This window comes from Pogona vitticeps, chromosome 6 (assembly GCF_051106095.1).
Source record: "Pogona vitticeps strain Pit_001003342236 chromosome 6, PviZW2.1, whole genome shotgun sequence".
Lineage (NCBI taxonomy): Eukaryota > Metazoa > Chordata > Lepidosauria > Squamata > Agamidae > Pogona > Pogona vitticeps.
Genome location: NC_135788.1, coordinates 89,410,743 through 89,431,582, shown reverse-complemented (window position 1 = coordinate 89,431,582; position 20,840 = coordinate 89,410,743). Strand labels below are relative to the sequence as shown.

General features: G+C 43.8%; 1 protein-coding gene across 7 annotated transcripts in view; it reads left to right on the top strand.

Annotated features, from left to right (window-relative positions):
* Positions 1 to 17,643, top strand: part of UBTF (upstream binding transcription factor) — a 74,594-nt gene extending 56,951 nt beyond the window's left edge. For all 7 annotated transcript variants that reach the window (XM_078377827.1, XM_020799253.3, XM_020799254.3 and 4 more), the window contains 6 exons: positions 9,307 to 9,395; positions 10,147 to 10,336; positions 10,868 to 10,915; positions 12,081 to 12,149; positions 14,513 to 14,659; positions 16,353 to 17,643. In XM_078377827.1, coding sequence (XP_078233953.1) covers positions 9,307 to 9,395; positions 10,147 to 10,336; positions 10,868 to 10,915; positions 12,081 to 12,149; positions 14,513 to 14,659; positions 16,353 to 16,469 — 660 coding nt within the window. In that variant the 3' untranslated portion in view covers positions 16,470 to 17,643. The remainder of the gene's footprint in view (positions 1 to 9,306; positions 9,396 to 10,146; positions 10,337 to 10,867; positions 10,916 to 12,080; positions 12,150 to 14,512; positions 14,660 to 16,352) is intronic.
* Positions 17,644 to 20,840: the final 3,197 nt, after the last annotated feature.

The following is a 20,840-nucleotide window of genomic DNA, read 5'->3' as shown; positions in this document are numbered from 1 at the left end:
CTCATAGAATTCTCCGACTTGCCTGCTTTGGGGTTCATTCGGTACACTCCCTACTCTTCTGCCCTGCAGGATGAGGTTACTAAACTTCTCCAAAAACATGCCATTTTGCCGGTCCCTACTTCGGACTCTCACAACAGTTTCTACTCAAAATACTTTACTGTTCCTAAGAAAGATGGAGGTCTTCGCCCCATCCTTGATCTCACTAATCTCAACTGTTTCATATCTCCCCGTAAATTCTGCATGCTCACACTGGACTCTATTATCCCTTTGCTTTCGCAGGGAGACTGGTTCATAACCATCGACCTGCAGGATGCCTATTTTCATGTCTCCATTCATCCAGACCACCAAAAATTCCTCAGATTCCATTTCAATGGCACCGCCTTCCAATTCTGTGCCCTCCCGTTCGGGCTCTCTACTGCCCCCCGGACTTTCAGCAAGTGCATGGCACCGGTAGCCGCCTTCCTCCGCCTACAGCAGGGGTTTTAAACTCAATTTACCTGGGGACCTCTGGAGACAGAGTCTGGGTGAGGCTGGGCCGCATCAGATTTTCCGCCAAGCGGAGCAAGAGCCCAAGGAAGCCGCCCAGGAGTTTCCTTAGCCGACAGATAGGTGGGCCGGCTGGCAGGCTGCAGTTCTGGATGGAGGGTGCAAGAGGTGCTGTCTTGGGAGAGAGCAGGCGAGCGAGGCAAGGCTTTTTTTTTTACTCTTGACAGCAGAGGACACGTAGGCACTTTGGGGGGGCAGGCAAGGCGAGGGCCACAAACTATCATCTGGGGGGCCGCAAATGGCCCCCGGGCCGCATGTTTGAGACCCGTGGCCTACAGGGAATAAACATTTATCCCTACATCAACGATTGGTTGATAGTGGCGACATCGTACCACGATGCCATAACGGCATGAGACACAACTCTCCATACTCTTCAAAGTCTCGGTCTCAAAATCAACCTTGAGAAATCACACCTGATCCCAAAACAAACAGCAAAGTTCATCGGCATGGAGGTAGACTCCCCGTACGCAAGAGCTTTTCTGCCTCCAGAAAGAATCACAAAAATTCAAAAGGCCTTTTCCAAACCCACCACTCCGTTTTGGCGCATCACGCCCAACATCTTTTAGGGCTCATGGCATCGACGACAGCCGTCATCCAACACACCAGGCTCAAAATGAGGTCTCTGCAGGCATGGTTTCTCTCCCTGTTCAACCCAGTGACAGACCTCCCGTCCTCACTACTGTCGGTAACACCGGAGCTAGCCTCCCAACTCGACTGGTGGACTTGCCCAGACAACCTCCTCATCGGTCGCCCTGGGACCTTCCATACAGGTCATAACCGATGCCAGCCCCACAGGATGGGGCGCCCACTGTCTTCAGCACACAGTCCACGGACTCTGGTCACAACAAGAACTGCCACTTCACATAAACCATCTGGAACTGTTGGCAATCATCAAGGCATTCCATGCCTTTCTTCTCCAAATCCAAGGTCAGGTGGTGCAGTTGGCAACAGACAACACCACTGCACTCTTCTATGTCAACAAGCAAGAAGGCACCCACTCCCCTTCTCTGCTCTACCTAGCTGTCGACCTCTGGGAGTGGTGCTATTCCAACCATGTTTTCCCTATTGCTGTCCACATTTCCACCGATAACAACACCTTGGCCAATCGGCTCAGTCAGCTTCCGACGAGAACTCACGAGTGGACCCTGAACGATGTCATATTCCAGAGGCTATGCCGACAATGGGGCATGCCTTCAATAGACCTCTTTGCATCCGATGCCAACAAGAAATGTGCCCGATTCTGCTCCAGAGCAGGAAGGGACAGCGCCTCTCTGGGAGACGCATTCCTGATGGACTGGTCTCACAATCTCCTCTACGTATTTCCCCCTCTACCTCTCATCCAGAGGGTAATCGTCTGTCTCCGGCAAGACGGCGCCAACGCGATCCTGATAGCCCCGTACTGGCCCCGCCAGCCATGGTTCACTCACCTGGTATCGATGTCGTCGGACATGCTCCATCTTCCTCTCTGCCCAGATCTCCTCTCGCTCGACCACGGCTTCGTCCTTCACCCCAACGTCGCCTCTCAGTCTTGCAGCTTGGAGGATACTCCCGACGTCATGAACGTTCTCCTTCGGGCTCACAAACCTTCCACTACTCTCCTATATGAGAACAAATGGAAGTCCTTTCTAAAATATACTCAGGACAATGACTTACCTGCTGTACCTGTCTATTTAAAGACACTACTCACTTACCTCCTTCATCTCTTCAATTTCGGTCTCTCTCAGTCCATGCTGAAAGTCTACCTATCAGCCATCATGGCTCATCAACCGGACGACTTCCCTTCCTCCAAGTTGTTCTCTCACCCAACTGTCAAGAAATTCCTCAAAGGGCTCAACAACATTCGCCCTCCTCAACAACGTATCACCCCCCAGTGGTCACTGCAGCTGGTTCTTAATGCCTTGATGCGGCCTCCATTCGAGCCCATGGCGTCTATCGACCTCAAATTCCTAACCCTTAAATCGGCCAAGCTGTCCTGTCATCTTCTTACCGTGACAACCCACCAATCGGTAAGTGCAGCTTGCTAGTCACCCATATGTGTGCATTCACAGGGGCCACGAAAAAGAAAAAGAGGTTACTTACCTGTAACCATAGTTCTTTGAGTGGTCCTCTGTGAATTCACACAACCCGCCCATCCTTCCCCTCTATCTGTCATGGGTTAATTATGTAATTAGTTAATTCTTTCCTTCATACCCGGCGGATAAAATTCAGGAACTGGGGAAGATGGTGGGTGGGAGGAGCATATTGTGACAAACCCAGACCTACTGGGATATATCACACAGTTACTAAGCTGCCACCAACCATTCCCTATAAGAAGTCACACAGACCAGGGATGGATTTTCAAACAATAAAAAGAATAAAGTTTATTTTAAATACACACAGGGAAAAATAAACAATCAGGTGAATAGGATAAAGTAACGTGGCTTATTCTCACTCATACAAGCATACAGTTTGGTTCATCCAGAACCCTTAACTTGAAGCACAGACCCTGAACCTATCAGTTCTGGCTAACCAACAGACACCTGAACCTATCAGGTTGGTACTCTGACACACAGTAGTACCCTGTCTGACACACAGACTCCCACAACAGCTTCTTCTTCCCAGCTGCTGCTTCGTCACATCCCAGTGTCTCTCAGCATCTCTCAGGCTTCACATTTATATACAGTACAGCCCCTCCTCCTGATGTCCCGCCTTCCACTCCCCATAGGATGGAACTTTCCCTCCAAACCCATGACAGACAGGTAACATCAGTGCTGTATGTAACACCTCCCCTCTTTATAAGTTGTTTTGTAGGGGGAAAGCTAAGGTGCTTTTTCCCAAAAAAAACAACCTGGATAAAATACACAAAAACAGTTATACATACCATATAATACTTACTTATCCTTACACTCTAAGTTAACCATAGCAATTAGGCATATAAACATTTTACCATATACAGTACATCAATTTACCTTTATTCATACAAACCAAATTCAAAACCAGGTACATTTTACTTTTTGTCATCACTATATACACATAGTCCATGTTCTTTCGCCGTCTTCATTCTTCAGGTCTTCTTGATAAGGCGTCAGCAACACAGTTCACTGACCCTCTGACCACCTTCACTTCAAAGTCATAGTCCTGTAGGTTTAAAGCCCACCTCATAAGTTTGCTATTGTGGGTTTTCATTGTCTTTAACCATTGCAATGGTGAATGGTCAGTACACAGAACAAAATGTCTTCCCCAGATGTAAGGCTTGGCCTTCTGGATCGCGTAGACTATGGCCAAACACTCCTTCTCCACGGTTGCCAAATGTCTCTCACCTTTTTGAAGTTTCCTACTCAGGTAGGATACTGGATGCTGGTCACCATTCTCATCCTCCTGGCACAGAACTGCTCCTACCCCGCTGTTAGACGCATCGGTGTAGATGATGAACTCCCGGTCGAAGTCTGGAGCCCGCAGGACAGGATAGTTGATTAACGCCTCCTTCAACATCTGGAACGCCGCCTCACAGTCGCTGGTCCACGGGATGCGGTCATCAGCCTTCTTCCTCGTCAGATCGGTCAGCGGAGCCGCAATCTCGCTAAACCTCGGGATGAACTTTCTGTAGTAGCCCACCAACCCAAGAAATGATTTGACCTTTTTCTTGGTGTTGGGTCTAGGCCAATCACGAACAGCTTCTATTTTGGCCTCCAGGGGTTTTATCATTCCTCCCCCTACCATGTGACCCAAGTATTTTATTTCTGGGCTACCCAGCTGACACTTGCTGGCCTTTACCGTTAGTCCTGCTGCACTTAACCTCTGCAGCACTAACTCCAGGTGTATCAGGTGATCTTCCCAGGTATTACTGAAGATCCCTATGTCGTCAATGTAGGCCACTGTAAAGTCATTGAGCCCTGCCAAGGTCTGGTCCATCAGCCTTTGGAATGTGGCTGGTGCATTTCTGAGACCAAAGCTCAGGACTCGAAACTCATAGAGACCAAAAGGGCTGCAAAAGGCAGTCTTTTCTTGATCCCTGGGATCAATTCTTAATTGCCAATATCCCTTTACCAGGTCCAATGATGAGATGAACCGACAACCCCCTATGGTTTCAATCAGGTTGTCTAGCCTGGGCATTGGGTAGGCATCAGGAGTGGTTACACGGTTTAATTTCCTGTAATCAACACAAAACCTAATGCTCCCATCAGGCTTGTCCACAAGGACTATCGGAGAGGACCAAGGACTAGAAGAGGGGACGATTATGTTCTCCCTCAGCATTTCGTCCAGCTCCTTCCGCACCTTGTCCCTATAGGGTCCCGTTACTCGGTATGGGGATACTGCCTGCGGGGGTGCATCCCCTGTGTGGATCCGATGCATCACTCCCTTCACTATCCCCGGCTTGTTGGAAAACACCTGTTGATATTTATTAAGCAGCATTTTTAGTTCTTGCTGCTGGTCTTGGGTGAGTGCAGGACTGATCTTTACCTCCTCTGGGTTGTATTTTACTTCCCCTCTACCCTCCCAGAAGGGTAATTCCGCTTCCTCACTCTCAGCTGCTTTTATCGCGAATAAAACCCTCTGTTCCCCTCTGTAGTAGGGTTTTAGGGCATTCACATGAACCACCCTCCTTGCTTGGTTCTCCTCCTGCTCTATTAGGTAGTTCAGGTCTGACATCTTGGAAATGACCCTATATGGTCCTGCCCATTTGAGCTGCAGTTTATTCTCTCTGCAGGGCCTAAGCCAAAGCACTTCCTCCCCTGGGTCAAAGTGCCTCTCTCTAGCTTTGTGGTCATACCATGTTTTCTGTCTGACCTTCTGAGCTTGCAGGTTTTCTGCTGCCAGCTCTAGATTTCTCCTTAGGTCATTCATCAAGGTGTCTATGTATGTCACAACGTCTTGTGGGTCATCCTGGGTGATCTGCTCCCAATTTTGTTTGATCAAATCAAGGGGCCCTTTCACCCTTCTCCCAAATAAAAGTTCAAATGGACTGAACCCGGTACTGGCTTGTGGCACTGATCGATAAGCAAACAAAAGGGATTGCAGCTTCTGGTCCCAGTTGTTTGGATTCTCTGCCAAGTAAGCCCTAATCATGCGCATTAGAGTCCCATTGAACTTCTCAGTTAACCCATTACTTTCAGGATGATAAGCAGTGGTTTCCTTGTGCTTAATTCCACAGATCTGCCATAAGCGTTTCATGAGCTTTGATGTGAACGATGCGCCCAAATCTGTGATTATCTCTGAGGCAAATCCCATCCTGGACATATACCCCACCAAAGCATCGGCCACTGTGTTAGTTTCAACGTTAGTCAAGGGTATGGCTTCAGGATACCTTGTGGCATGGTCCACAATTGTTAGAATGAACCTGTTCCCCCTCTTTGTGGCCTTGGGCAAAGGTCCCACAATATCCACCCCTATGCATTTGAACGGAGTGTCAATCACAGGCAAAGGGCACAACTTTGCTTTGGTCCTGTCGCGGTTATTCCCCTGCCTTTGACACACATCACATTGTTTACAGAACTCCCTGATCTGCTTCCCTATGTCAGGCCAGTAGAAATTCTGTGTGATTCTCTGCTGTGTTTTGTTCACCCCTAAGTGTGCAGCAAACATGTCAGAGTGCCCCCTTTGTAAGATCATGGGGCGATACTTTTCAGGTACCACCAGCTGACTTCTGATCCCATCTCCCCCTTTTGAGATATTCCTCAGGGTTTCTCTATATAAAATCCCCTTTTTCTCCAGAAATCTCACTGGGGTTTCAGGTGTTAGCTGGGCGTCAGTCACCTGTTCAAAACACTTTTGGAGAGTGGCGTCTGCCTTTTGCTCCTGTCCAAATCTGCTGTCTGTGGTTAAGGTTTCCACCACAGCTTCTGAACTTCCCTCTGCTTCCGTCTCTGGCTCATCATTACCCCCCTGAACTGTCCCTGTGGTGGCTTGTGAGCGTGTAATCACTAGCACCCGTTTCACATGTTCAGCCAGGTCATTTCCCACGAGCACGGCTGCTGGCAGAGTCGATGAAATTGCTAGCCGCCAAACTCCCCTCCAGCCTTGAAAGTTGACAGGTACCTCAGCTACTGGCAGAGAGATTACCTGCCCCTCAATCCCTGCCACCTTTATGCTCTCATTTGGGATTATAAACTCCCTAGGGATGATATCTGGATGGCACAGGGTTACCTGGGAACAAGTGTCCCGCAGCCCCCTATACTGACGGTCAAGTATTCCTACGTCCACCCCGGCTGTCTCAAACAACTGAGAATCCGTTTTCACCAGCAAGCAGCGCTTTACCTCTATAAGAGGACCATTTTCCTCAGCCTGATCAGCAGAGGTAGCTGTTCCAGACTGAGTAGCCATGGCAACAGGCTCCCTCAGTGACACTGAGCCTTGCTCTTTCTGGACACAGAACACAGCTTTTGGCTTGGTCCCACTAGAATTCTGAGGCACCATTCCTTTTAGCTGCTTTAATTTCTCACACTCTGAGATTAGATGACCCTTTCCCTGACAGAAATAACATTTTCTGGTGTATTTTGATTCTCTCTCATCTTGTTTTGGTTTTCCCTCCAAAATCTGAGGTCTTAGTTTCATGTCTGAGGGCTTCCCTTCACCATGGGCCCCTCCCCCTTGCTGGCTTTTCCCTGGTCCCTGAGAGTACTTGCTGTAGGTTTCTTTGGGTTTACCTACAGATTTCCCCTCACCCAAGGGCTTTCTTATTTGGGAAATAAAATCTGCAATCTCTGCGGCTGCTGCCACAGTTTTCGGTTTCCTTTCCCTCACCTGGAATTTCAATTCCCCCTGCAGGACTGAATAGAACTGTTCCAGTGCTATCAAGTCTTTAAGCTGCTCATAGGTCTCTGTCCCCTCCTGCGATAGCCATTTCTCAAGCAGCCTCACCAATTGGGCCCCCACTTGGGTAAAAGTCTGTTCTGGTTTCTTGGTGAGGGACCTGAATCTTTGTCTCAGCTGCTCCGCATTTATCCCATGTCTGGCAAACACCAGTTTTTTAAACTCTGCAAAATCTTTCATCAGTTCCTCAGGCATCTCGGCATAAACCTCAGCCAGGCTACCACTGATTAAAGATCGCATGATGGTCATCTTCTCAGTTTCCCTCACTGAGAAGTCCACAAACGCTCTTTCCACTAAGGAAAAGAACACCTCAGGACAATCTCCCTTGTGGTACACAGGGAATTTCTTCAGGTCAGCTTTAGACAGTTGGCCTCCCTCAGAATCCCTATTATTATTATTGTTCTGGTTCATCAGTTCCAGTTTTCTTAATTCAAACGCCATTCTCTCTCTCTCCAATGCCAATTCAAATTGCCTCTGTTTCTCCCTTTCCCTTTCTTCTCTTTCCCTTTCCTCCATTTCAAATTGCCTCATCCTCAGTTCATGCTGTTGGGCTATGAGCAATTTTCTAAGTTCTGGGTTCTGCTCTCCTGTGCTGTCACCTTGCACTGAGCCAAATTCATCCTCAGAACCTTGGTCAATCTGGGGGTCTTTCACGTCACTCATTTCGGCCATCTGGCTTCGAGTCAAGGGCATAATCCCCCCTCAGAACAGGCTGCTTTAAAAAGTCAAGCCTCAAAATAAAACGACCACTTTTTTCCTTCTTGCCTCAGAACCAGCTCTCCCTAGAGATTGCTGCTGTTCTTCAGCACTAAACTTGCAACAGTATCGAGTCAGAGCCTACCCCCCTCTGCTGGGCCTCTCAGCTGGCAAGCTAGATCACTGTTACTATGCAGTTTTGCCTCAGCTTTTTCCCGCCAAAACTAGGCTGCCTCAGAGCACCTTAATCTAAGTCTCCCCAGTTGGCACGTTCTTCTACTAGCGCACCTCCCCGTGAGGTACACCTAGAAGATTACCTACGCGCCTCAGACTGTCCCTGACTAGACCCCCCTTGCTCTGGGCACACTTGCCAAGGCTTTGCTGGACCACTGGACAACTGGACCAGTCGTATCCCACACGCTGGACACCAATCAATGTGACAAACCCAGACCTACTGGGATATATCACACAGTTACTAAGCTGCCACCAACCATTCCCTATAAGAAGTCACACAGACCAGGGATGGATTTTCAAACAATAAAAAGAATAAAGTTTATTTTAAATACACACAGGGAAAAATAAACAATCAGGTGAATAGGATAAAGTAACGTGGCTTATTCTCACTCATACAAGCATACAGTTTGGTTCATCCAGAACCCTTAACTTGAACCAACAGACACCTGAACCTATCAGGTTGGTACTCTGACACACAGTAGTACCCTGTCTGACACACAGACTCCCACAACAGCTTCTTCTTCCCAGCTGCTGCTTCGTCACATCCCAGTGTCTCTCAGCATCTCTCAGGCTTCACATTTATATACAGTACAGCCCCTCCTCCTGATGTCCCGCCTTCCACTCCCCATAGGATGGAACTTTCCCTCCAAACCCATGACAGACAGGTAACATCAGTGCTGTATGTAACACATATACCTCGTGGAGGATCACACCATAAAATTGTTACTTTTAGCTCTAGAATCTTCCGAGAGAGTCAGCGCAGGCGCAGACAATACCCATATGTGTGAATTCACAGAGGACCACTCAAAGAACTATGGTTACAGGTAAGTAACCTCTTTTTTCTTTCAGTGCTGTGCATTGACCATTTCAATATTGAATTCTAGAGCAAATTATTTATTTACTGTCTAGTAATTATTGCTGTTTCCCCAGGAATGCTCAGATATTTGTAGGAAAAGCAACAACCTTTCATAGTTTTCTGTTTGTCTCCCATTTAATTAGGCCTCAGTGTGTGTAATTCTTTTCTTTCTCTTTTTCTTGTAGCGAGAACTAAGTGAGATGAGGGCACCACCAGGCTCAACAAATGCTTCCAAGAAGATGAAATTCCAGGGTGAGCCAAAGAAACCCCCAATGTAAGTATTGGTAAAAACTTTTTACAATTCTTTTTAATTCTTAGCACCTAAAATGAAATAGAAAAAAAGGAAAATAAGACAAATGGGACTCATTTGGGGAGGCCATTCAAGTGCTAGAGCCACAACTGAAAAAAATACAAGTCCTTCATGACAATGTTATATCCTGAAGAGACTACATCTTAATAGCATGTTTTTCTTTTTAGCAGCTTTCACTATCCTCAAAGTATCTGAATTTCTCTGATCTTGTGAATCCTCCTTAGTTTAATTCACTCTCTTAAGTCAGAACTCCAGACTTTTGCAGTAGATGGCTAGTGATTGTATGATACACAATATATAAAGGAAATCCTTGTGTGTTGTAAAGACCACTGAGAGTTGCTCATAGATGTGTCACACACACAAACACACCATATAGGGACTGCTGTTATTGAAAGCAGTTTATGAGCTGGTGCTGTTTATCTGGGAATAAATCTTACCGAGAACAGCCACAGTGCTTCTAGCTGCTGATTATGAGGTCTGTTTTGTTAACAAGGGAATGTGGTCTTCGATAGAAGAAATATTATTTATTCCAATATAATCCATTAGAACTGCTGAGAAAATCAGATTTGAATGGACTTTGGTGTGGATTGAGTCAAGTGATGGGAAGTCTGGAACCTGAGAAAGAACATCATGTGCTTCCGTGTTAATTATGTTTCTCTTTCTCTCTCCATTGACTCGTATATTCTGTTCTGCTGCCTTATGTCCCCCTTACTAGGAATGGATATCAGAAGTTTTCTCAGGAGCTTCTTTCAAATGGCGAACTCAATCACCTTCCTCTGAAAGAGCGGATGGTAGAGATTGGGAGCCGCTGGCAGCGCATCTCCCAGAGCCAAAAAGAACAGTATAAGAAGTTGGCTGAAGAACAGCAGAAACAGTACAAAGTGCACCTGGATATGTGGCTGAAGGTAAGCTGTAAATTGGAGGAAAGAAGGAAGCGTAGCAGCTCCTTATTTACTATGCTGAAATCAGTGGTAAGGAACCTGTATGTCAGGTGACAACCCTTTTACCTTTCACCATTGGCTGTGGTGACTACAGCTGATGGGAGCTGGAATCTGAACACATCTGGAAGGCCGTGCACTCTCTATATCTCCTCTAGATGCTGTATTGATATACTGGTTTGCAACCAAAGTTCTGTAGAAATAATGATGCCCACTCCTCCTGAGGATTCTGTGTTCATTTTCAGTCTTTATAAAATGGGAATAGGCTATAGTGTAGAACTCTGTGAAGCATGATAAATCCTTGTCAGCATGATATGATACAATACAATACAGGATTAAAGCACTTTTTAAGGATGTCCAATCAACAGTGATCAAATTTGATTGTCTTAAAAAGGAACTAGGTAACAACTTCAGTCTTTGCCCACTCTCGATGTTTGAGCCAGCCTGCTCAATTTTTAATGTTTGGTTCCCCCCTCCCCACCTGTGTTTTTTTTCCAGAGTTTGTCACCACAAGAGAGAGCTGCATACAAAGAACATACCTCCAGTGTTAGTGTCATGCAAGTATTTGGGAACGATAGGGTTGTGGGGCTGGCCAGGAAATTTCTTTGAGATTTGGTCCTGGAAAACTTTGTAACTTGGAAGAGGCTGTAACGTAGTAAAAGGAAGGAAGCAGTTGCACACATCAGGGCTCAGTTTTGTATCTCTAGCTGGCTCCTTTATTTCTTAGTATTTGGGAAGATTTAAGTTTTCAGAAATGTGTGTATTAGATTGGTCATGGGCTGCACTTCTGTTTTGAATATTTCTGTTATTCTTTCCCCCCTTTTTTTAAACTTAAGAGCAATAACAATTTTGAAATTACTCTGAACTCCTAAATCCGGGACAAGTTACTTGTGGACTATAATATTCATCAGCTCCATGGGAATTGCAAGGCATTATGGGGGTGTTATGAATGAATTTATTTATTACGGTTGGGTGACCAGCTCATAAAACATATTATATGGCTAAAATATACAAAATGCAATTTTAAAAATGTACAACCAGTTTATAAAGCATATTATATGGCTAAAATATACAAAATGCAATTTTAAAAGTGTACAACAGATAATTAATTGTGTACTAGTTGTAATATATGGGGAGAATCAGTTGCAGCATTTTTATATCTATCCTTTGAACCATTGGATCATCTAGGGCAAACTGATTTGGACAGGGTCTTTGGGGTACTGGGAGTCCTTCCTACATATTTGTAAGCATTTCGTCCCTTCCATTACCTGGCAGGGGAGATGCCTTGATCATTAGGGGGGGTGTTAGATTTTTGAGAGGCATCTGACATAGAGCTTAATGAGCAGGGAGACTACAAGTACCCTAATGCCTTGCAGTTTCCATGGAACTTAGAAAGTTCTATCCATGTCCTCCTTCATGCCTATTGCTGCAGCACATGTGCATATTGAAACTCCTCTGAGGTCTTGGAATTTTTCACCAAAGCTACCAGAATACTAGCTGAAAGAATTCCTAGTGAATACTGGTAGCCATAGTGAAGAAAAATTATCAACCCCAAGAACGGGATCTTTTGTCTAGGAGTGCATTTTGGACTACACGCACTAAGAAGGGAAGGAGAAGGGGAGAATTGTGCTACTATTACATGCAATGTGAGTGTTTTCTGTTTTGGCTTCCTTTTTCTTACTACTGATACTCCCTGCTTATATCTTAACAGAAACGCAAGAACATGGGGAAGATGCGGGGCCCAAATCCTAAAATGAAACCTTCAGTACAGTCCAAGTCAGTAAGTATAATAGTGCAAATTCTCCTACATTCTGTGTAGTCCTACTGAATTTTTCAGATTACAAACTTTGCTTCAAGATTTATTGAAGACCAATGATTTTAGTCATTTTAAAGATACAGCTGACCATAGGAACATTTTTTCTTCTTTTAATGACTTGGAGAAGAACAGCAACTGAACACAATTTATTCTTTATTTTTCGAGAGGGAGAGAGGTGTTTTTGATTTGTTTTTTAGCTAATGGATCTTCATGCTGACTGCTGTGGCAAGCTGGTCATCCTTTGAAGCCCTTCCCACCAGGAAGAGAAATGCAGTCTCCCTGTTATTGTGCTTTCTCTCACAAATGAGAGCACTTTTATTTTTGCAGCCTCTTAGCAAGATATACTATCAGCTGAACATTGATTTGTGTGACTTCAAAAGTCATACGAAAGAGACTTTGTGTGGTAAAACATCCCATGCTGACATGTTACTGAAAATTTCTGGTAATACAGTAGGATCCCATTATCCTCAGAATCAGTATCCGCTGATTTACTTATCCACAGTGTTAGTGGGTTCAGGTTTAACCTTCAGATTCCTCCAAAATCCTTTAGTTACAATGAAGAGGCATCTGGTTTAACCAAGGAACTTTTATTTAACCTTAAAGGTGGTTGTTCCACCACAACCTCCACAGGTCCTTCTTCATACAAAAATGGTTGAACGTTAAAACTATCATTAACAACATCTAAAAACATGTCTATGTGCATCCTAGGGTTATTTCCCCATACCCTTTCGGGCATATATGGGCTCACTGAGTTGGATAATAAGGGACACTCGGACAGCTACTTCTAGTATTCCAACAGTCTCCCACACAGACCGGGTTTTGGCTTTCTCCTGTTGCTTCTCCCGAGTACCTGGTTCCCTTCTCAAATCTGCTTTTGGCCATGGTCCCTGACAAACTCTACCTTCTGATATTCTCCTTTGTTCCCTTCTTCTCTCTTGTTCCTCCATCCTTCCCAATAGTTTCTTAAGGACTTGTCTGTTTCTTTTTTTCTAAGCTCTTCTTTCGTTATCTTCTAAGTTTCTTCTTTCGTTACCCATTGCCCTGTCCAAGGGTCTTCCAACTCAATATACTCCCAACCCTCTGGAGATGGTTCTGTCTTCTCCCTTTATATTCCCCTCTTTTTTCCACCCTTTCTCCCCTCATCCTTTCTTTCCTTATTCCTGCCTATCTGTTTTCCTCTCCATGGACTTATCCCTCTTCCAACTGTCCCGCTTTCACCTTGGTGGCTGTTGATTGGTGTCCTCTCTCTCTCAGTCTTTCTAACACATCTGGGCTTTCAGGATGGGATGGTGATGAGTTCAGTCCCATTGTTAACAGTTCAACTTCAATAGGGGAGCTGGAGGTTTGGTATCCCTTCACTGAGGTGGTTGAAGATGGCGGCAGAATCTGGAGAAGGACATTAGACTTCCTGTCCTTCTTAAACATGATATGAAAATATTAAAAATATCAAAATAAAAATCCCCCAAAATATATATTGAAGTTACCAGAACTGGCCAATAAATAGAGCTAGAGACCATGCTACGTATAGCATTCACTAGAGAAATAGATTTCCATTATGTCATTACCAGAACTGGGCAAAGACCATGCTATATTAAGTGTTTGCTTTAAAAATAGCATTCTGCATTTTTCAGCATCTGCGGGGGGTCTTGGAACCATTCCCTTGCAGATGTGGGGTCCCTACTGTATTACATTTCAGATGTTGATGCCTGAATGCAACTTTATTTTCATGTCTGGAGTTCTCTATAAGTAGCTCACTTTAGGGCTACAAGAGAGGCACAAATATTAGATTATTTGGATACTCATTTAAATAACAGTAGGCCAGAGTTGCAGGAATAAATATTTTATTTGTTTGTTTGTTTGTTCGATTTATATCCCGCCCATCTGGCATATTTTATAGTCATATATGTTTGCTTTAAGAAGCAGGCTTTACAACCGGAATGGGTAAGCTTTAGTCCTCTAGATCAGTGGTCCCCAACCTTTTTGTCACTGTGGACCAGTTGTGGGGGGGGGACAGGGTCTATGCACAGGGGAATGGGGCACCCCTGCGCTCACGCGCACGTGCAAAGGAAGTGGCATGCGGGCGTGGGCACTTGTGTGCATGCGCATAGGGGCATGGGGCGCTGACACTCATGCACATGTGCAAAGGGGCTGTGCGGGGGGGAGTGCACGCGAGGGCCATGGACCGGGGTTGGGGATTCCTGCTCTGGATGCCAAATTCCTAATCCCTTGAACTCAGACTAACATTGACATTGATTAGGTGTGATGGGAGTCATAACAGTTTTCATGTTTTTCCATGGCTCCATTGAAATTCTCCATGTGGTCCACAGGAATCGGAAGAGGAGGAGGATGACGATGATGATGACGACGACGATGATGATGATGAAGAAGAAGAAGATGACAATGGTGATTCCTCTGAGGAAGGAGGGGATTCTTCAGATTCAAGCAGTGAAGAGGAGAGTGAAGATGGGGATGAGGTGAGTCTGTGATATGTGAATGTATATGTACTTATCTATGCATAAACACTGCTTGTAGGACAGCTTGGGGTTCTCCAGATTGTCGTCCTGTGATCTCCTAAAATGGGCCAGTAGTCACCACTCACAGTTGCTTCCAAGAAGAAATCTTTGCAGTGCGACTTATCCAAGATTCTTTCAGTGACAGAGTTGCCATTCTTTGCTGCAACTTTCTGGAAAGCCCCCATTCCTCGTGAGTGGCATAAATATGTCTTAGGTAATCTTTTTAAAAAACTTTTCCATACAAACAGAATAAGAACCTTATGTAGTCAGTTCACATCTGTCCTGCAAAACCAACTGTACATGCTTCCTGATTAGTTGCTAGTCCTGGTTAGTATAAAACAGATAAAATGAATGAATCTTACCAACTCGGCACTAACTTAAGGCCCTGTTAATTCTGTGGGACTACTCTGAGGAACAGAAATTGGTGATGATGATCACTGAGCTTAACTGTGCTCATTAAAAAGTGGAACCTGTTCGAGACAGTTGGCAGTAATAGTTGTAGAACAGATTCAGTCTTAAAAGACCTAATGCAGAATCCTCATTGTTTGTATTATGCATGCAAGCAGCCATTGTGTGACCACTTGTTCTTTCTAGGTGTTTGTGCACAATGGTATTTGCCAGCCCTTTGTGTGCACGGAAAATTCATTGCTTTTGACAGAGTGGTCTTCAGACCATACCGTTGCAAGCTGGAGATCAGAGGAAGCACTGCACCTGCCCGCTTTATATACTTTATTAACAGGATATTGCCCTTGGCTTGAGAATCTGATTTCCGTATCAGTGTTCTGCTTTAGAACATGTGAAATAGTGATAGAGTAGTTCTGAGTATGGAAAATAATGCTTTTCCTTACACTTTAACTGCAGTAACTTACCTCTTTTCATTTGAAACAAGATGGACAGCTAGGGCATCTATGTTAGATGCAATGACATCCAGACTGTTCTTAGCCCAGATGCTTCATGTTTAGGGGATAAGTGCACTGATTGGGAGTCACTGTAATTAGCATTATGTGTATTTTGCACTAAAGAAAGGGATAATAATGCACAAGAACAATGTATCTCCTGTAGCTGGGACATCTGGTTTCTGGAGCCTTGCTGCAGTTACATACTATTAATTAACTTCCAGTGCTTCCTTATGGGTTTCTGGCCTCCAAAAAGTCATATTATTAATAGCCCTGTTCTGGTCTTGGAAATATAAGGGCATGGTTTTCCTTATTGATTCAATTCATCTTACACTTGATCTTCCTCTTTGGTTGCTGCCTCTTTTCATTCTATATCTTTGTATAAATTAAGCTAATTGAACGAATTCCTTATTTTTCATATTTTATTCTAAAATGTTTGCACTTTTACTAGTTGTTAACAAATGGCTGGGTGTGCAAGGTACTAAAATTCTGACTACTGGAAATCCTGTACAAACACTTTTAGGCTTTTGAGCTTTAGTAGATAAAGTCATCATATTTTCATTCATTAATGCTGAAGGGGTGAGAGGTACAAATGTTATTTAAATTCAAATTAAATTCTGATATCCTTAAGAAGCTAGAATCTGTGCCTACTACCACATGTAGCACTCTACATTAACAGAATACATGCAGACCAGTGTTGGCATGCAGTACCGCCCTTCCCCACACTAAACAGATTGTCTTTCTTCTTTGCTTCCAAGAATGAGGAAGAAGATGATGATGAAGAAGAAGAAGATGACGACGACGACAATGAATCAGAGGGAAGCAGCAGTTCCTCATCCTCTTCTGGAGACTCTTCAGATTCGGACTCCAATTGAACCAACCCCTTCCTCTGGCCACCTTTCTTGCTGTACTCTTATTCGGTTTTGTTTTTCCGGATAATAGTAACATCCATAGCTGGAGAGCTAGGATGGGGAGGAAAGGGGAGAAGAAAAATCACTGTGGTTTAATTATTTTCCTCTCTCCACAGACCTCGCATTGTACTTAACTTTGTGTGGTTGTATGTGAGAGCAGTGGGGGTTGGGGTGGAAAATAGCTGACAAACCAGCAGAGGGATTTATTTTTGTTTATTTCTTTGGGGTGTGGTGGTGATGTTGTGAGGAGTGAGTTTTATTCTGCACTCCTCACTTTGACACACCCTATTAAATCTCTCTGGGGGTTTCCCCACTTTTGTGAGAGGTGAGAAGGGGTTATTGCAAAATCCAGACCTCTTTTATTTTCCCTCCACATTTCCACCTCTCCCCCACCCTAATTCTAGCCACCAGCTTGGGACTCTGTATAAATCCTTTTTTAAAAAACAACAACACACACACACACACACCCAACAACCTGGCAATGAAAGACACACCCCCATACAAGAGACAGCTCAGGAGAGATGGGTTCCCAGAAAGCATGAGCCATGGAAGGTTCTGGACTTTGCCAGTGAGACCCACCTCTCCTCAAAGTGGACAATCTTGTACAGTCTCAAAATTTCACACCTTGGCAAAAGAGAGAGAAGGAGAACAAAATGGCCACAGCTGCACTTAGCTATTTCCTGTGACGAACTGGATATCCAGCATTTCTTGCTAAGGGAAATGGGGGTGGGTATATTTCATGTGAGCGCATGGCAAGGGTCAGGGGTTAGAGGAATGGAAAAACAGGTTTGTTTTGTTTGTATTTTGTTTTTGTTTTTTCAAAGGGGTATGTCTGGCATGTTCTGGGGAGAAGATTTCAAGAGCTCCAAGGGGATTTGACTTTTGTTTTGCAGGAGGTGGACTTTTTCTGTCATTTTTCTGACCAGCATTTGGACAAAGACAGTAATGGCCAGACCCTTTTGGGTTGTTGTTGTTAATATATCTATTTTATTTTTTTTTAACAATGAAGTGACCAATAATTGTACCAAAATGGGGCATTTTGTTGACTGTCTTTGGGTGGGGCGGTTGGTTTCGGGGGATCATCTGTGTCATTAGCATTTTTTAAAAATAATTTTTTATAAACCAAGTAAGAAAACCATCTTTTTTTTACAAGTTATCTATCCCGTCTTTGACATCAGATGCTTCTTACGTCTCCTACACTCACAGAGAGTTGTGAAGTATAGGATCTTAGGGGTGGGGGTGGGTGGGAAGTGTATATAAGAGGCCTGTAGTGAAGTTTCTTTCAACATGTCTTAGTTTTACTCAAACTGTACTTGTTCATTGGATTTGGGCAGAAGTTGAGTGTCAAGAAGAGACAGATTACAAGATGTGTACTTGGCATCTTCTGTTTAAAAAAAAAAAAAACCACAACAAAACAAAACTACACACCCTATACCAGCTATTCTGTTTGCTCTCTTATAAGGCCAAAGCTAAAACCTTATGGCTGTCATGAAAAACAGTTCCAAAATCTCTGTTCTCTTTTTATAATGTCAAGTTACTCAGAATGTCACACACTGCAAATTTCCTCCTTTTCTCTGGAAGAACCAACGTAATGAAGCTGGAAAGGGAAATAAGCAGCACTGTGACGTTACATTACATATTTTGTTATGACTACACATTAGCAGAAGAGAGTTCAAGATGTCTGCTGTAATGTTTAGTTGTGACTTTAAAAAGCTCAAGACACTGGCCTCATCTGAACATGATTGCTAAACTGTTCAGCACATCTTTCTCTCTCCCTGATCCCTTCCGAGATGGTTGGACTATACCTCATATCTACAACCAGTATTGCCAGTGGCTATGCCAGCTGGTGCTGGGATTTGTAGTCCAGTACATCTGGAAGGTGCCATGTTAAGCCCCTATAAATGCACAACACAAGTTAGATTTCTGCACAAGAGGAAGAGGGGACACATAAGTGGAAGGTTTGTGAGCAAAACTAAATCACCTCTGTACTAAGTCAGTTCAAATGAACTTGGTGTCGGTGATTGACTTCAGAAACAGAGATCTAGTATGTTGCACCCTGATACCCAGTGTGATGTAGTGGATAGAGTAATGGAGTAGCTTGAGGAGGCCTGGGTTCAAATCCCAGCACAGCCATGGAAACTCCCTGAGAGTGTGAAACTGGTAAAGGTAAGAATCTCACTTACCTTAAAATCCCTGTTAGGGTCACTATAATTCAGTTCCTACTTGAAGGTGCACAACAACAACATTGCACCCTACTGTTTAATTGAGCAGGTAAACATTTATGAGGTCTTTTCCATCTAGTCACAGTTGGCCTTGTATTTACTTACCCTTTCCCCTGTTTTCAGGCTTATTTTTATTCACATTTTTACATGCAAAACTCTTAGATCATAATGTACACAAGGCAGTTACCCTTGACTAATTTTTATTTTTGCATTCTTTGGAATATCAACTGGTCTGAAGTTAGTGTTTTTATCTTTCTAAGGCCATGGCAAACAACCAATAGCATCTACCCAAATTTGGCTTGCCCCAATCATATTATTTTCTTTCCCTCGATCTTCTCCCCTCCTTTAGGAGAAGGAGAATGGAAACTGAACGCACAGCTTACACTCCACCTGTTGAGTTTTTCTTCAAGGAAAACCCTTTCGTTTCCACAAATGGGAATGCCGGTGCCTAACTCTCCCTGGAAACCATGCTGTGTCACTAGCTGTTTTTGACTGAGTAGCATCCAGTTGTGATTGTGAAATGGTAAAAACAAGAGAATTCTTCAGATTTCAAATGCCCTATTAGTAGATCTTAAAGCCTTGTGGGAAAGGGAGTGAAGGGAGGAACTGGACATCTGTAAAGGTTAGCAAACAGAGAAAGCATGTCCGCAGACACTGCACTGGAAAAAATACATTACTCAAGAAAAAAAGCTTTTTTTATTTAAAGAGTGTAATTTGGGAGTTGCCCCTCTATTTCCCTAAAGCAGTTGTTGCTAGCTGTGCCTTAAAAACGTGATTGTCACACAAAAGCGTTGTTAGTACTGGGCTGCATTGCAATACACTGAAATCAGTGTTCTTGGACTGCAAGGTTTTGAAGACAGAATTCAAAGTGAAATCTCAAAAGTCATGGGGAGGTAGAACAAGAAGTAAACAGAATTTCCAGTGGCTGGAAGGGCTTCACCCTTTGCAGGGCTTGTCTTATCCTATGTTTTTGACTAACAGAAACAACACATGCTACAAACTTAAGCTCTTCTGCCAGCAACATCTTGTTAACTTAGCACAATGTCCGTTCGGCTTATCTTTGTACATCCAACTTAGAGGCACATAAACCCCTATCTGCCCATTTCTGAACCAAAGTTGTGATATACAGTGGACCCTCTACTTACGGAATTAATCCGTATTGGAAAGGTGGCTGCAGGTCGAAAAGTCTGTAGGTCGAGTCTCCATTGACCTACAATGCATTGAAAACCGATTAATCCTGTAACCGGCCGTTTTTGTTCCATTTTTGTTTTTATCTGGTCTGTAGGTTGATTCTCAGGCTGCAAGTCGAACCTTAATTTTGCGGTCTGAGAAGTCTGTAACTCGAAAAATCTGTAAATCGAACCGTCTGTAAGTCAAGGGTCCACTGTATGAGCAAACTGCAGAGATACCCTTTCAAAGCTAAAGCAGGTCTTTGGCATTTCAAAGGTTATTTCTTGTCAATTCCTTGTTTTTTCAGTCTTAACATTGTTTTTTGGAGGGAAAATTGTATTTCAAGGCTCGCTTTTTCCTGTAGCAAAAAACTTACAATATTTTGAAACAAAATAATGCCATGACTTCTAGACAACCACATGAAGATGGTCGCACAGTTTTCAGAGAGCAAATCATGATTTGTTTCTATCCTGGTAATTCAGGCCAAAGGTAATGGATGAAAAACACCTTTCACCCTTATTTACCTAGCAAAATACATTTTTTCTAGCAGTAACTAGTTGCAAAAAATCACAAAAACAAATCTAGTGGCTTTGAAAACAATACACTTTTTTTTCAAAGTTTCAGAAATTCCATTAACCTCTTATTTTAACCTTTTCTTTTTCAATTGCCCATGTCTAATCTGCAATGATAGCAGAAACAACGAGATTAAAGGCAGCATGGATGGACAGCCAGTCCAAGTCAGGACTCGGGATAGATCTTGGGGGCCCTGTGTAATCAGAGACTTTATGTTCCCTGTTTATTTGGGGGGGGGGTGTCATTTTTTTTGTTTCTGTTTCTATTAAATGCAGAATTGTATGTCAAGAAAATCTGCAACTTGTATATATTATGCAAATACATATTCTGGATCATTCTTTTAAAAAACCTTTTTTAATAATGGGAGAAA